The following is a 17,823-nucleotide window of genomic DNA, read 5'->3' on the forward strand; positions in this document are numbered from 1 at the left end:
AGAATGAGAAAGCCATACCATGTCTCAATTTCATCTTGTCTGCCGTCGTCTCCTGAATTTTAGGGTTAACCTGGAGAATACGAGAGCTTGCTTTGATATGAGTGAAAGGATAAAAATAAATAAATGATTATAATTAACAGCGTCATTTCATTTCATTTGTAATTTTAACTTCACCGCAATTGCTTCCCACTTCACATGTGTCAACCTGCACGTGTCACTTCCATTCTGTTCTGCATATTATAATATGCATGGTTTCATACTCATCCATCCGCGGATCGATAAGACTCACCCAAGGGATGGATCCAAAACACTAATATAAAATAATTAAAATTTTAATATTATAACATATTAACTTTAATAAAATGATTTAAAATCAATTTTATCTGATAATTTAATCACGACTTAATATAATTCATATAAATTTAAATCTGTGGCTAAAAGATTTAACTTAAAATCAAATTTATCATGGATTCAAATTTGAACCGGTCACTGCCAGTCCGAGGTTTTAAAATACTCTTGGGACAAATCTTCATTCTAATGAGTAAATTATATTATTATATTGTTTAATCTCTGAAAGAAATTATACAGTAACTAGAAACTAAACTACTGTGTCATGTTTTTAAAGGAAATTGTAACAGGTTCAATGTTTGTATTCCTAGAGGAAAACTGATTGATGATTAATAATGTCTGGAGGCCGAGTAAAACCAGAGCACCATTAGTTGCCATCGGTCCGTACAACACTGAAATGGTGGAAGGAAGCTCTTAAAAAAGTGAGCTTCGATTGTGACGCTGAGAGTGACGATTCTGTCTCAAGACGTGCCCAATTATTTTATGCATTATTACATCATGGTCCCCTCGTTTAACTTTTATCTATAACCACTATGTGACAAAGATATTCAAGATGTAATAGAAATTTAAATAAATTTCAAGTGTCATAACTAAACTATAGGGTTTCTTCAATTTTGTTTAATATGAAACAAATTTTTCTAATTTAAATATTTTAATTAACGCGATATCATAATATGATTATTTTCTTTTTTTCAATCAAATATTATTACATAAATAAATTAATAAAATTTGTTTATATATAAAAGTATTACTCAAAATTTATTCAATAATAGCTTAGGTTTTTCTTTCTCACCTTAAAGAATGACAGCTTATGTTTTGGAAATTGACCTATCCAATATCTAGTATTTTATTGGACATATCAAATATTTAACAAACCCTAAAGCTCACAAAAATATTGTCTATCCGATTATAATTCATGAAATGTATTGAATTATCCTTATAAATTATATCAAGTCCACTGATGAACTTTCGTTAGATTATAATTAAACTATACAGTTCGCTAAATGGCCTCCCAGGGGAAGACAAACAAATTGCGGCTTCAAAGATACCAGTTGTAAATCTTGAATTGAAGCTACACAATCAGTACCAAACTTGGACTTTTAAGTTTGATTTTTAACGGGTTTATTGTCGAAATCAAATGTTAATGATGACAAAGGAGAACAAAGGGACCCATTACAAAAAATAAATAAATAAATAAAAGATAGAGATTTAATAGTAATAATCTTTGGCAGATACCCATTACACATATTTGTTGTAGCACTATAAATTTAAAAGGACAGATTTTAGGCAGAGAAGCATAATGTCCATATACAAAACAAAATATTGAAAAATTAGAGCTTCTTGAGCTTTGATGGGGTCTGTCTGATAAAGGTGTTTATCATTTTCCACACCGTCCATTCTCGACAGGTTGACAATTTTCATCAATTATTATTATCATCTATACTGTGATGTGATCCATGAAACATCTCATGAGTTTCTCCTTAAGAGGAACAAACACAATAAATGCACAATTTCCCACAAATGAAATGGCATATTCCCTCTGTATATTAAATATGTTTAAAATATACATTAAGCATTTTTCATAAAATTATTGAAAATAAAAAAAAGTATAACACTTCACCGTTCAAATTTTATTAAATAATTTATGTACATGTAAATTATATTAATTTTAATTTTAATTGTTACTTATAAGAATGAAAATCATGTCAATCAATACGATTATAAAGTGAAACTATACCAATTGGTGCAATTTTTTACTTTACTAGTGATTAGTATCAAAAATCATACTAATCAATATGATTATAAATTGAAGTTATACCAATTGGTATAATTTTTTACTTCACTAGTGATTGGTATTATTGGCGATAGTTATTTTTTAAATTTATCATTTTTGTCTAGTGATTATTACAATTCACAGTGGGAAAAGATGTCGAAAAAGGGGAGAGAGCGAAGTTGGCTAGTTCTAGCATGGAAAAAATGAGAGAAAAACCCTAAGGAAGAAAATGTAAAATTTTAAAGTTTAACTTTGCAGAAAAATTGTTAGCTTTTTAAATCTAAGAGTAAAATGAGTAATGTTTTATTATTTTTAATATATTACTACTTAAATAACGCTTTTATTTCTAAGATTAACTATTGTTGTTAATTTTAATAACCTATAGGTAAAAATTTAGATTTTCGATAGTTAGCGAATAAAAGGTTGAGTTTGCATCAAAGCTTGGGTGGGAAATAGTCATTTGTTCTATTATTTAACCAATTTATTTTATCATTTCTAAACAATATGTGATGTTCATATGAAATTTAACTAAAGTGTCACGTAGTTTATCAATGAAATTGAGCCTATTATTTGACTTGGGTTGTTCTATCTGAGTTTAAATTCGAACTTTAATTATTCAGATTGAATCCAATCCTAAACTTATCAGTTCTATATCCTAACGTAAATACAAATCAATAGAAAATCTAGAGTTAAATGTGGATAATATTCCTTTGGAACTTCTACTAATATCTATGTTAACGAAATTTTAAGTTCTAGTTGAAAGATTTAAAATAATTAACACTCCATTGAACCAATCTTGATTTCTCGATACACAAGACAACCTTCACTCATCAATTTGTTCACAAAATTTTTGAGTGTTTGCTTGCTACATGTGTCTGTCTTATTCATGTGTACATACATAAATTAGAAGTGAATTCGATTCGAGTCAAACTTATATCAAAGCTCTAGTTTAAAAGCTTAATCTTTTTAATAATTTTTTTCACCCTGCCGACTATATTATTCTTTAAATTGATAACCTTCTTATATGCAATATACTAACTCAAACAAACTCAAACTAAATATTTTGGATTTTAGTAGAGCTTAAATGCACCTTGAGCACTTGGATCTAATAGAATTCACCCTGATACTTTTATTACTAAAATCAGACTCCCAAAACAATATCAATAAATCTATAGATATTCATGTGAAATCATTTATACCCATTCAGCAATTGACCTAAGTAATAGTAACCCTTACTTTCAGAATTAAATTTATCAATGTAATGTCACACACGGTCATTAGCAAATTGAAGAATAGGAAGAATGAAATTGAACCGAAGAATAGTTGAAATTACATACCCTTTTTCATCACGTGTTTCTCTGGACGATTGACGGGTAGGATCTGAGTTGTTTCAAATCACAATTTCTGTAGCTAATCAAACAAACAGATTCAAATAAAGAGAAGTGAAGTGTTCTGGAAATAGGACAATCTAGACTTCTTCTTCAATCTCCGATCTGGTTCTCAGCAGCGTCATTTGGATTGTATGGGGGAGGTCCACCTGCAAGTGTCAGCTTCAATACTTACGTGCAAGCAAAGCAATTACTTTCCCAATACGGAAACCTCATATATTCTACTATGCGTTCCAGCCCTCTCTTACTCATAACATCACAACCGGGGTAGATGGAGCTCAGCTGCCTCAGTTCGATTCTCTTAAACCAGGTTTGTGTTAGAGTTCAAATTATATATATATATATATATATATATTGGCTAATTCAATTTGAATTCATTCTAAATTTATATTATAATATACTTGTAAATGTAATTGTGACTAAATAGAAATTTTTTTTTTAACGTGGCATTCATTCCTATTGATGCACACATTTTCTGTTAATTAGAATGGGTTTGAATTCAGTAACAGTATTCAATCGTATGACCTAATTTTCAGTAAATTAATATTTCAACAAACTCGTCTCTTCAGGATCGGGGTATTCGCTAGGCAGGTAGGCAGGCTTAACCTGAAATTTTGGGCCAGTGATGATTAAATTCATCACTTCTTGCGTCTCCTCCTTAACTTTATCATACATCCAAATCCCAAAACCTGGGTCCAATTTCATTTTGATAATCATTGAATTGTACATGCGAATACCATGCAAGGTCATTTTAAACATTGGATTTAATTTCCTAAATGAATTGAGATTGAGTAGATTTAAATCAAATTTAAAATTAAATTATTTTTAAATTAAGTTTGAATCTTAATCTAGAGTAAATTTAGAAGATCAATGTTTGAATATAATAAAATATTTGATTCAATGAAAGAAATAACGAATATAAGAGAGTTAATAAAAGTTTTACGGCTTTTATATTTATGGATATTTTATTTATATTGGGATAAATATTTTCCAAGTTAAATGATCAATTAACTTTCAATGGTGATCTCTTGAGTTAAATTCTGTATGTATTAATGATTGGAAATCAAAAGTAAAGGTTTGAAATAAATCATTTGAGAGATATAAAAAAAAAAAAAAAGAGACAGAGAGACAGAGAGAAAAGAAATCTGACCACCTTGACTGATGGACATGACCTAACTGGATCTCTCTCTTGTTCACTTGCGATATCAACATGATCGATGTTTTGACTTGAGAGAAATGGCAATATTTTATATGGATCTCACACTGTGCATAATACCTGACCCACACGACACCATGTTATCTCCAAAAGTCTTCCCTCAGATTTTTGCCTCACCCTGAGGCTGAGCACCTCTTTGATATTTAATCAAAAGCTACATTTTCGATATAGATAGTTTTAAGCATAAACAAATCAATTCATACAGGAGAAAACAATTAAGTATTTTTGATATAGTTAAGGATAAACAAGCAAATCCAAACCCTCCTGACTCTATTGATCAATTTGTAATTATTATATAAAATAAATTAAAAATTTTATGTATATCTTTTTATCAACAAGTTTTGAATTCCTACATTCTTACTTGAGTGTGCCATCTAACAAGCCCCGTGCATGCCTCATCTGATAATTATACTTGATGGAAATTATTCCGGTATATCATTTCATTTCATTCACCCAAACCATTTTGGTGGGACTATATTGCTTACTCCTTTTCTACGATTTTTGTGAACTATACTTTCGCTATTGGCTTGGCCTACATGAAATATACTCAAGGTAAAGATCAAATTCAATTTAAATTATGCTTAAATAAAACTCAATTTAAAATTATTTAAATTTAAAAAAATCAGTTTAAGATATATGAGTCGAGATTTGAACTTAATTAAAAAATAATTTAATTCTAATTTTAATCTTATCCAATTTAATATTAAATTTTTATATGAAAATAAGTTCAATTGTTAAGAGAAACTTAACTCTTTTTTATTTGAAGTTAAATTCAAGCTCAGACAATTAAGATAAAACCCAGCGCCCCTAACTGGAGTTAGTTAAGTACAACAGAGCCACCCTACGCATTTAAACGAGAAAAATAAATAAAACAAGTGCGTGAGGTGTCTCATTGTTGGATGCAAGAAGAGAATGAAAGCTGAAATTTCCACAGTTACTTTGACCTGAAGAGTAAAGGCAGTCAACACGTCAGTTCATGGCTGCGAAACTTCCCAGGCGGTGAACCAGACAAAACACTACCTCTCTGTCACTGGCTCCTTCTTCCTATATATACTCAGACATCCTCTTCTCTCAATTCTCAGCCAGCGACTACGCCAAACTGTAACAATATGAAACTTTCTATTGGAGCTGTTAAGCCATGCAGCAGTTATAAACGCTTGGCTATCCCTACATGTGGCGCCACGGCTGTCAGCAGCACCACCAACAATGTTAAGACTAAGTCGTTAGCAGCTAAAAACCCGAAATTATCATGGAATTCTGTTGAATTTGACTGTCTCACTCACTCAGTGAAACTAGGAAAAAAATGGATGGAATATCAAGGAAGCAACAATTGGGAAGGTTTGCTTGATCCACTTGATCATAATCTACGAACTGAAATTCTCCGTTATGGACAGTTCGTTGAAGCAGCTTATCGTTCCTTCGACTTTGACTCTGCTTCTCCGACTTTCGCCAAGTGTAAATACGATAGGAATTCCCTTCTCACGCGCTCCGGAATCGGAGAAACTGGCTATAGAATAACCAAGAATCTACGAGCCACTGCTGGAGTACAGTTACCCACCTGGGTTGATAGAGCGCCAAGCTGGGTTTCAACACGGTCCAGTTGGATTGGTTACGTGGCAGTTTGTCAGGACAAAGAAGAGATTGCCAGGCTTGGAAGACGTGACGTGGTCATTGCCTTCAGAGGAACAGCTACTTGCTTAGAATGGATTGAAAATTTACGCGCCACCTTAACTAGTTTACCTGATGATGCGGCCATGGTGGAGAGTGGGTTTCTGAGTCTCTACACTTCAAGAACAGACAAGTGTCCAAGTTTAAAAGAAATGGTGAGGGAAGAAATTTCAAGAATCGTTGAAATGTACGGTGATGAACCACTTAGTTTTACGATCACCGGACACAGTCTGGGAGCTGCACTTGCTACACTGACAGCTTATGATATAAACTCGACCTCTTCCAATGCAGCAATGGTGACTGTAATTTCATTCGGAGGGCCACGTGTCGGCAACAGAAACTTTAGATGTCAGCTGGAAAGAAAGGGGACGAAGATTCTTCGGATCGTAAATTCAGATGATCTTGTAACAAAAGTGCCTGGATTTGTGACTGACAATAATGACGTGGCAAACAATCAGGCAGTTAACGTGGCAGGAATTCCAAAGTGGCTTCAAAAGCGCATGGAAGACGCACAGTGGGTTTATGCTGACGTGGGAAAAGAGCTAAGACTTTGCAGCAAAGACTCTCCTTACCTTAGCAATGTTAATGTGGCCTCTTGTCACGAGCTGAGTACGTATCTCCACTTGGTTAATGGTTTCGTGAGTTCCACGTGTCGATTTAGAACGTCGGCAAGGAGAATCTTGACAAGTGAGAGAGGCTTCGCTTGGGGCCAGTAGCAAAATCATGTGTATAAATATTTTTTTTATTAATTTATTTATACAAAATAAAGTGAGTAGGTGATGGAGTGAATTTTGAATTTAAAGAAAAAATATTCAATGACTTTATTTTGTATAAATAAATAAATTAATTAAAAATATTTTATTTTTGAGTATTTATTCCCAATTGAACACAAAAATTAGATCTCTTAATTCTGGATGTTAATTTGTGGCCTAATTTATATTTGTATTGAGTAAAATATTATTTTCCATCTAGTCAGAATTGTATTAAACATGCAATAAGCCAAATTACTTAGGGACGTTTGGTTTGAGTAATATTTTATTACCAAAATAAAAAGATTACCTTGAAGATAGATTACTTAAAAGATTATTGGATATAAATGATTACTATATTTGATAAAATTTGATAGGTATAAATAATTATTGTATTTGGTTAAAGGTAATAAAAGATTACTAGTAAATTATTTTACTTAAATGTCCTTAAATATAATTATTTTTAAATATTTTTCATATTATTTATCATATTAATTAAAAATAAATTTATTTTTGTCTCAAAAAATTAATAAATACTAATATAATTATAATAATATCAAGATTACCTTGATAATCTTTAAATACCTAAGGTGAATGTGATAATCAGATTACTACTATATTACCTGTCATGTCAACATAGATAATAAAATATTACTGTAATCTTTTATTACTGATAAATTAAATAAAAAAATAAAAAATAGATTACCAAGATAATCTTTAAAATTCATAACCAAACCACCCTTAATATCATGGGAGAGCATAAGTGAGTGGTACCATTCACAAAAAATTCTGTAAAAGTCAAACCTTACAAATTGTGATAGGACTCTTCTCTCATATGATGCCAATGAACAATCTGCTTCACTCTTTTTGATACAAGATTCAGCGAGTATGCAATCGTGAAATACGGGAAAAGTAGGAAATGGGCTGCAGGTGACCTCACGTTTTTGTTAAATAGAATCTTCTAGAGTGTCATTTATACCACATAATTCTTTATAAAAGTAAAATCCAGTCTAACCAAATTTAAACAAAAATTAAATTAAATTCTAATTAAAGATTAGAATTGTTTTTTAATCGGTCTTAAATATTTAAATTTAAATAAATTCAAATCAAATAAAAAATTATATTATATTATAAAATAACTTTTTTAAATTCAAAATGATTTCAAATTAGATTTTATTTTTATTCTACCCATATCAAATCCTAATATACTAGTAGTTTCATAAATAGATGTAGTCCATATGTGATTATAAACAAATTAATTTACAATTTAGTAAAGAAAAAAAAAATTGAGAAGGCGGCACTATTGGTGGATGATGGTGGCGGCGAAGGCGTGTACACCGTGTGTGATTGTTTTAACTTTTAAGGTCCATACTCCAGGTAATGGAACTAGAAAACTTTATTGAACGGCTGAATTTCCTTGTGAAAAAAATTAAAACAATGTGGAAAATGCATACGATCAGCACAAGTCTTACTGGATTCAACTTTATTTTACCCTCTCCGTCCCACTATCACTATCTTCCTTTAGTGGTCGTCACTTTCTATGAGAATCTTTTAAGTGCAATATTCATTCTCCGTTGAAATTACAATTTATTAAAAATAATAAAATTATATACATAAATAATAATAATAATAATTATTATTATTATTATATTATATTATTTATACACATAAATATTACTCTATCCAAAAGTTGAGAAAATGCACTGTACTATCTCCATTTCCCGTTTGCGTGCAGGGAACAATAAGCTTTGAAAGTCAGTAAATGCAGTAATCTAACATGAGACAAATAGGGCAAACTAATTTGATCTGATCGACAACAATTTAAAGAGCTCACAAAATATGTCTTATGAGTACTCTCATGCAATAGGTTATTAGTCAAGGGACCAGTTCAAATCTTTACCAATTTTATCCATGGTCAGATCAAAAAATTAACACCATTAATATAATAATAAATCAAAACAAAATATTCTCTTTTCAACAATAATACATGTCGTTAGATGGTATTGAGCTTTCCTTTATGGATTAGAGTTTCATTGATCTTTTACAAAAATAAAAATTTTTAAAATATATATATATATATATATATTTACGGTATAAAACTGCAAAAATATACAATGGACAACTTTTCCTTCTTTTTTCCCCTCTTTTAAAGAAAGAAACAATTACCAATTATTCCGAAGATGCTCAAGATCTTTAAACTGAGCTTTCAAAAATACATATTCACGCTGCATCCTCTCCAGCCAAGCCTCAACTATACGCATCTCGTCCTTGAGATAGTGCATCCGTTTTTCCAACCAAGCCATGGTTTCAGCTGACCTTTCTCCAATCCCACCACCCATAGCAACCATATATTCAGATGGAGATGCCACATGAATGTGTTGGGGTCTATTTAATAGCACAAGTATGCTCACCTGAGATTAAAGTTGTACAACATCAAAGGAGTTAACAATTCATTGGACTGAAATTTAAATGAGCAGAAGAAATGTAACAGGCTTGTTCAGAATCGTGCACCTGCATCAGGATGATCACGGCAAAAGCAATGACCAAGATCAATGATACATGGTTTTGACTTTTCAGATATGAACAGAATGTCATCACTGATTCTCTTAACAAAGATATAAAGGTAGTAGCACCAATCAAGCTTCCTTGCAAGAGATTGCCAACTTGTTGGTTAGTATCTACGGAATGTGACTCTGGCACTGTCTGTAGTTGGTCATCAATATCGCTTAACCTTTCTGAGGATTCCCCAGTTTTCACTTCCCTTTCAGTATGGACATCACCATTCTGCATGCTGCTAGCGGTAGGACCACTCTCTGCTTCGAGACATTGTAGACATGATTAATGATATTAGTAATTTCATTGTACACAAAGCTACCAATAACAATAAAACAATCTACTACAATCGGACCTTCTCGTTTTTCAAGGTTCTTCTGCTTCAGCAAGTCATGTGCCTGAAAAAAAGGGTAATATAGAAATTGCTGAAAGTATGCACAACATAACTGCAAATCAACAAGGGATTAAAGATACCATGCCAATCCACATTTCATAAGCTTCTTGACATTCTTCCAGAGTAGACTGCACTATTTTTCCTGTAACCATGTACACCAGCTTGGTATCACATATTCAATATACTGTGACTAGCAAAAACTATTTATTGGCAGAGGCAAACCTTTCCAGACAGTTTTCTTTGAAAATGCCACATTTACATAAACCCGCAAAATGCAGCCTTCTTTCGATTCATTGTCATATTTTTCTACATCCCATAGCCCCTAATACACAGGTTAAAAGAAAAATAACAATAAAGCCATATTCTTTGGCAAATTAATGTTGAATCATATGATAAGACAATTTGAATATATGCTAACCCACTATTATGCATAGCATTGCTATAATTTCAAAGTAGTATCTGACAATTAGCATTGCTATAATTTGAATATATGTTACTCTTTCTTAAGAATGTAAAAAGGCAAAAAGCAAGGAAGCAAATGATATGCAATTTCAAAAAAAAAAAAATATGTGATACAGTTTTTATGTATCATCTAACAGCATGTATTGTTTTTATATGGTCAAATGTTGACAGATATCATTTCTTAGTAGTTGCACTAAAATAAAAAGACAAAACTAATGTCATAGTACATTCTATTTTAGCAGCAAACAAGGAAAGATATTTGAACTTGCCAAAATCAACAACAGCCTGTACCTGTACGCAAAAATAATCTCCATAAGGTACATCATTGATTTCTTGTGATGTCTCAATAACCAAGTGACTGGAGATAATGAGAGTCATTATGTTAATATTAACATATAAATTGGTGACAGCATCATATAATACACAAGATATTTAAAGGTTGATGATCTATGGTTAAGATCTAAAAAGTAATAAAGAGCACAATTAAATTTATACATGAAGCAAAAATACAAAGGTTCATATTAATAGAATAATATAACAAAGCCAACTTTGGTTAGTACAAATTTAAGCATATATGCTGAAATGCATGCAGAACACCTCATTATTATAGCTTGGTTGGTACAAATTTAAGCTTAAGCTGTAACTGTTTGACTGTAAATCAGATTTGGAAAATTGTTCAGGGGAACTAATTTCCAAATTTCAAAAAGTTCTCATACAAACAAAGAAACTGATAACTTTTTCTATTGATAACATAAATCATATTCTTATAAAACTCCTTCAAATCGCATAATACTTTTTTTTATATGGGAAAAAATAATAAAAAAGAAACTCCAGAACAAAATATATAGAAACCTGTTTTTGTAAACACGAAATTTCTGAATCTCCTGGCAGCTGCCAAACTTAGCACCTTTAAATAAAATAAAAAAGTAAGAATAAACAGCATTAGAAACAAAGTTATATCTAAAACCTGCTTAAACCAATATCTCATTTTAATCGAAATAAACAAAAATAAAAAAAAGTGAAATAAATTGTTTTTAAATACAAATGCATACCAAAGTATATTTTTATTGGATGTTGAAATGAAACATCACGAGCATGACCAAATTCATCATGTGGTTTCCATGAAGTGCACCTAAATTCTGAAACCACTCAGCAAAAGAACGGCAAAGGTATGAAATGATGTCTGCCATGATATATTAAGAACCATTACAAAAATTTTATTACTTGCATATTCAACTATTCCATGATCTCAAATCAGACTACCTTTATCACCACATTTCCTATGAAAAGATTCGGTAAATTTAGCAGCATCATCCGAAAAGAACAAATGAAAGAACTCCTCTACCTTCATCTGCAGTCCGCAAAGAAGAAGGATATCAAAAAAGGAACCAATTTTTCAACCAGCAAGAGTTAAGAAATTCTATAATACAGTAGAACTTAGTACAGATACAATTAAGAAAAATGTAACATTACCAGAAACTTGGTTTCAGCAACCTTGGTAAAACATTCTGGCACTGCATGATAAAAAAAAAAAATAAAAGCAAGTTCAGGCTAAAAGAAAACATGAATTTATTTTTCTCCTTTCTAAAATAGTGTATGCAGAATGATGAAAGCAAATTTGACTGCAGTTGATACAGAGCACCTGTTGGCCATAACACATCCCACTGATATGCGTAAAATCAATAGCGTGTGTATGGTATTTCCAATCCACAAAACAGGACCTAGTTGACAAAATATTCTAGATCTTTAAATTCCATTTTAAACAGCCAAAACCTTTCTGGCATTAAACATATAGCACTCACACAAACAACATGATGAGTTTGGAAATAATATTAATAATAATAAGAGGATCTGACCACACCCCAAAACAATCCATCTTTAGACTCCAAAATTCCATGGTTTTGTGTAATCTTCAAACTACAGATTGGGAACAATCAATTTTCTGTTCTCAAATCCTCCAATAAATGTCATGCCAATTGTCAATTTCTACACCTCTAACCTTAAAATCCTTCCACTATCACAAATTCCAAGCTCATGATCTCTCTAAAATTAGACCCACAGCATAAGTAAAAGTAGAATGGTCACCAAATAGGTATAAACACTACTCAAAAACCTATCACACCAGCCACAAAAGCCAGGAAATTTCACATTGTCTATCATCACTAGAAAACCCTCCACAGAAGTTAAACTGCAATGATAAGAAAGGAAAAATAAGGTAGGAAACCTCAAAGACAATAAAAAAAATCACAGAAAGAGAGCCGTATCTAAAGTAACTTAAAATGAGAATCTGCCTCCATGAACATCATCCAATGTCTACATTCAGTGGCACAGCCCACCCATTTCCTTAAGCCACTAACATGTAACACATCAACCCATTCTTAGGAATGTGATCTCCAAAGGCATGGAGCAAGACGAGCTAAATTATTGGTACAATCTAATCAAGGAACTATAGTGCTAAATTTGGAAACAAAGAGCACATTTGATAATCACAATATTGAAATAATAAAAAGACTTCGTAACTAAAAGATGACCTGAATTCTGGCATGTTACATACAAACACAACAGAAGAAAAGAGAGAGAGAGAGAGAAAGAGCTAACTCTTAGGCGCATCATAATTCTCTATCTTCCAAGACAAAGTCTTTGCTGAAGATGAAGGGTCAACATTTACAACTTGTTCGGCATCATGTTCCTCATTGTCATCTTGTATTTCCATTGGTGTTGACAGATCATTTTCAACATTAAATGTTTGCTTGGAATCATCTGAAACATCCTTATCCCTGTATTAAAGAAGCAAATTCAATAATTAATTTCATATCAATAATAAAAAACCAATAGTTCATTTTCAAAGAAATCAAAAACCAATATACATGACTAGATTCATCTTATAAGAGTACCTTCTGATAGAATTCTGCTTATCAATATAATGGTTAGTGTCATTGACCTTCTCAATTACAACAGGCCCATTATCAGGGCTGCTAGTCTCAGATGATGAATCCTGAGATAAGAGCAAAACATATGAAAAAAAGAACTAAACAAAACAAAACACGCGCATAAGATGTACCCAGTAATGTGAGTCAGAATTGATCCTTAAGAACTCCCGTGATGACAAATTTTCCCAAGTAAACTGGCAGGTATATCATTAGAATTTTTTGAAATCTAAGCAAAAAGTATCCAACGCTCAGAGCCAATGATGAGATACAGCCAGTTAGAACCAATGTTTATTCCTTTATTACAACACTTTCCTATAATTTTGTATCACTAGATATTAAGATAACTATTTAATAATAACTGAACAGAAAAGATATAAGGCAGTTTTTCATAGGGTTATATATTCCAAAGTAATAGCCCATCATGATAATAACATGACCATCTTCCTAGAATTCAATATTTTCAAAACTCAGCTACAATAAATTATTTATGTCAAATACCTGCTGTTCAGAGATTGCTTGAGAACCATTACCATGCTGCAACCGTAAATCATTAATGAGCTTGAATGCTTCATCCCGTGACAAAAACGATGCAAAGAAGTACTGTCAAATCGATAAATTAATTTAGAATTTAAAATTTAATGTCAATCATAGCAATAACATAGAACAAAAGAAATTTTGGTATATAGCACTACCTTTCTCCCCCCAGCAAAAATTTCTATTGCGTTAGGAAAGATCCCAGCTGTCTTTGCTTGTCTTACAATTGTAATTTCATTGAATGGGATAATTTTCTAAAGAATAAATCAATAAAATTTCAGGACACAATTGTTATCGGTAATATTCTATAGCAACTAACAATATATAGATAGAACTATTACCTTTGTCTCAAATCCAAATATATTGGAATAAAAGCAAATATAATGGACAAACAGGTACATATGCCCCTACAACAGGTAAACAATTTGTAATTATGAGGAAATAAACATACTTAGGCATCACACCCACCAAAGAATACAACTGCAAGAACTATGGCAGAGAACTCAATAGGCCATCATTTTACAACAGGTAGGCAAGGTGCCATGCCCATCAAAAAAATTGCAACTGTCCTAAAAATTTTCTACTAACATATGGAACTCCAAACTAGGAACAGAGGCATATTAAAATTACCTGAAGAAGAATGCTCTCTTGGAATGCACAATTGAAATCTTGAACAAGAACCTATATTAGAAAAAATAAAATAATAATTTTTAGAAGGAAGAGAATTCATATTTTTATTATTAGAAACATGTATGAGACTCTAAAAATAAAAACTATTCTGTCAAATTCAGGGGTGACATATATGCAACAATGGTTAATCAAGAAACTAAATTTTCAAGTTTCCTTCAAAAGCCTATCAGTTAATGTGCAAATAATTAGAGCTAATGTAACATCACGCACCTCATCAGATGGAAGTCGAAACAATTGCCGGTACTCTTCGCTTCTCAATGACACTGAAGACTGCAATAGACAAAAGTATTAATACCATACATGAGTCCACAATTTTCATAAAAACATCAGCTTCTCTGCACAATTAATAAACAATAGAAACAGCATCAATAGCATGAACACAAAAGCTTAAGTGTAAACATGTGAGGTGCAAGGTAATCATATTGAGGTAGCGTTACAAAAGCAAACTCAACACTAGCCAACTCAAAACAATTAACACAAAGTTGTAAGTTACAGGTAAATTTCAAGAGTTCATTCAATTTCCTAGGGAGGAACAGATACGTAACCAAATTACTCAATCCCAGTGGGAGGCGGGCCGCGAAACATCTAATTTAATTGAAATTAGCCCAAATGTAAACCAAAAGAGTTAAAGATTCGTCAATGGGCTATTTTTGAGAAAACCAAACAGAGAAAAAACAAAACTTAGATTTAATAAGGAATTACCAAAATGAACAACTATGATAATAGCAACCTGAGATTCAGAGACTTTATTAGGGTTCGGCGAGGAACTAAACTGATCGTCGCGATCAGGTGAGTCCACCGTGCATGGAGGTGATTCAGAGGCTAAATCAGAGGCGCATCGAGAGGGAGATGGGTCCATATCTCGAGATAAGTTGATCCTGTCCTCTACGGTCGCTGAAACAACGACTTCCATAGACCGTACAAGGACAGATCTAGGGCTTTTTCACAACAGAATTGGAGGAGTTGTTAAGCAAGAAAGAAAGCGACGCGTCAGTAGTAACAAACAAGGGAGATGGTTGGTGGGTTGGTTTGTTTAGTAACGGACGGAAAATTGGAACGGTCGTCTCGTTTTGAGTTGAATTTCAGTCAACTTTTCTGGTGATGTTGACTTTCAAACACGTGGCGTTATAAGAAGCGGATAATTATAATCACGGACAACGCATATAACCCGGATGGTTGCCCCCGGCACATACGAATGAATGTCAGATAAATTTGGTTTCGAGAAATATTTTATTTAAAAATTGTGCTTGGCGGCATTCTATTTTTGGTTTATATTGCCTATTTGAAATGGGCTATTCAGTAATCAAATGGGGAAGCTGGGCTTTGGGTTCATGTTGGGGCTGAATGAGTTCAAGGCTTTTGAACCACGGCCCCTTTGGGCTACTGACAATTAGATTCTGGTTGACCCGAACCTTGCCAAACTAGAGTTTTAAACGCGGAATCAACTGTGAACAGTTATCGCATGGTTAGATTTCATCCTCAAATTGAATAAGTTGAGTTCTAACTAAATGATAGGGTATTTTTCATAAAACAAGACAAATTTAAGCGGATTCAAATAATTTGAGTTTAGTTATATTTAAATCGATGTTAAATTAGATTTGTTTAAATTTAATTTAGATTAAAATCACTATTTTATGCAACATCACTACATACAATTAATAAATTAAAAACATGAAGTGATTATTAAATTTTAATAAAATTCCGCATAACAAACGGTATCTTGAATGATATTGAAAATTTTATCTAACAAAATCTATCACGTGCTGGAGATATGAAGTCCTTTAGTTACATTGAAGTATAGAAGTACATTTCTCCATTGATCCCATCTCTTGAGCCAATGAATTGCGACAGTTTCAGGTATGAGTTCATGCGAGCACCTTCCATTTGTTCCAGGATAATCGTACATGGTCAGCTTATCAGAAAATTGATTCTTTGCCTTAATCCCCAACTTCAACCATCTCCCAACCAACTGGTACTCGGGACCATACGTATCATTTGCAGGTATATCAGAGCTTCCAATCCATTGAACAAGGTCCCAAGATAACAAAAACCCCATTCCTGACATGTAATCCACGTATGGGTTCATGCTATTGCATGGAATTACAAAACCATAATATAAATCTTGTCTTAGCAATGGCTTCAGTGACAAAGACAAGGGCAAAAGCCTAATGAAAACATCATCCTCAGCCTTCATAACATAGTCATACTGCCTTGAGAGGATGAATGGAAGTGATGATAAATACGTATACGTTTTGCCACTATTCATATTTTCAGTGCAGTTGAGGACTATGATATCATTGTAGCGTAGAATTTATAGAGCAATGGCAGTCTTTGCTCGTCTTTGGTAAGTCGGCAGAAGATAAATTTTATGTTGATTTCAGCTATGGGAGATGATTGGATACCATAGACAAGACGAAGGAAATGACGACGATCATAGTTGTCCGGGTGGGTTAAGACTCCAATCAAGAGACTAAAATTGGTGTGATTATGAGTTGTCTGTTTACAAGTAATTCCATTTCTTGATGAAGCTACTAATGACACAATTAGCCGTCTCCGCCGCATTGTTACGTCTTAGTTTTCTTGTTTCTACAGGTTTAGCTTAGACTAGAAACAGATTAAGGTGGAAGGTAGTAAATATTGTGTCATGCCGCCACATATGGGTGGGGCAAATCACGCAGCTCGTTCATGTTTTTCGCCAACATGTCCTATTATAGATACCAGTGCAGACGTGCTTTACGCATGTGCAAAAAAGTGCTTCAAGGAGATTATACTCGCGAAGAGACAGATTGAATATGTGCTTTATGAGCTTGCAGACATAAAACATAATGGGCGACTTAGGGATGGGGATTAGTGTGAGGAGTTTTGAGTTTTAACAATATCTGTAATTAGACCCGAGTAGATAACAAAAGACATTGGGAGGACTGGACTCAAACTAAAATAAGCTTGATCTTAAAACCCTATCCAGCTCATATTCAAACTAAAGCGGTTTGTTCAGAAGTTTACATCCACCATTTTATAAAATTGACAGAGGTGATTACAAATTAACGTTTTTAACCCTTTATACAATTATGAGTTTATAGGACAAGAGATAAGTTTGAATATATTTAATTTAATTTT

The 17,823-nt window shown here is 32.5% G+C and overlaps 3 protein-coding genes across 3 annotated transcripts; 1 reads left to right on the forward strand and 2 right to left on the reverse strand.

Moving 5' to 3' along the window:
• The first annotated feature begins 5,820 nt into the window (after window positions 1-5,820).
• LOC123217618 (phospholipase A(1) DAD1, chloroplastic-like) lies at window positions 5,821-7,173 on the forward strand. The gene has a single exon (XM_044638710.1). It carries the CDS (start codon window positions 5,836-5,838, stop codon window positions 7,108-7,110), a length of 1,275 nt encoding a protein of 424 aa, XP_044494645.1. The 5' UTR covers window positions 5,821-5,835; the 3' UTR covers window positions 7,111-7,173.
• A 1,941-nt stretch (window positions 7,174-9,114) lies between these two features.
• Window positions 9,115-15,897, reverse strand: LOC123217520 (protein VASCULAR ASSOCIATED DEATH 1, chloroplastic-like). Its single transcript, XM_044638592.1, has 18 exons — window positions 15,437-15,897; window positions 14,917-14,976; window positions 14,647-14,697; window positions 14,358-14,423; window positions 14,175-14,270; window positions 13,981-14,082; window positions 13,447-13,547; window positions 13,151-13,329; window positions 12,026-12,066; window positions 11,816-11,903; window positions 11,605-11,691; window positions 11,405-11,459; window positions 10,844-10,910; window positions 10,313-10,412; window positions 10,171-10,232; window positions 10,052-10,094; window positions 9,655-9,956; window positions 9,115-9,554 (listed from the first exon to the last, which is right to left on the reverse strand). Exons 1-18 carry the CDS (start codon window positions 15,617-15,619, stop codon window positions 9,306-9,308), a joined length of 1,932 nt encoding a protein of 643 aa, XP_044494527.1. The 5' UTR covers window positions 15,620-15,897; the 3' UTR covers window positions 9,115-9,305.
• Window positions 15,898-16,462: 565 nt separating this feature from the next.
• LOC123216450 lies at window positions 16,463-16,972 on the reverse strand. Its single transcript, XM_044636853.1, has one exon. It carries the CDS (start codon window positions 16,970-16,972, stop codon window positions 16,463-16,465), a length of 510 nt encoding a protein of 169 aa, XP_044492788.1.
• Between the last annotated feature and the right edge of the window lie 851 nt (window positions 16,973-17,823).

This window comes from Mangifera indica, chromosome 5, assembly GCF_011075055.1.
Source record: "Mangifera indica cultivar Alphonso chromosome 5, CATAS_Mindica_2.1, whole genome shotgun sequence".
In the NCBI taxonomy this organism is placed as follows: Eukaryota; Viridiplantae; Streptophyta; class Magnoliopsida; order Sapindales; family Anacardiaceae; genus Mangifera; species Mangifera indica.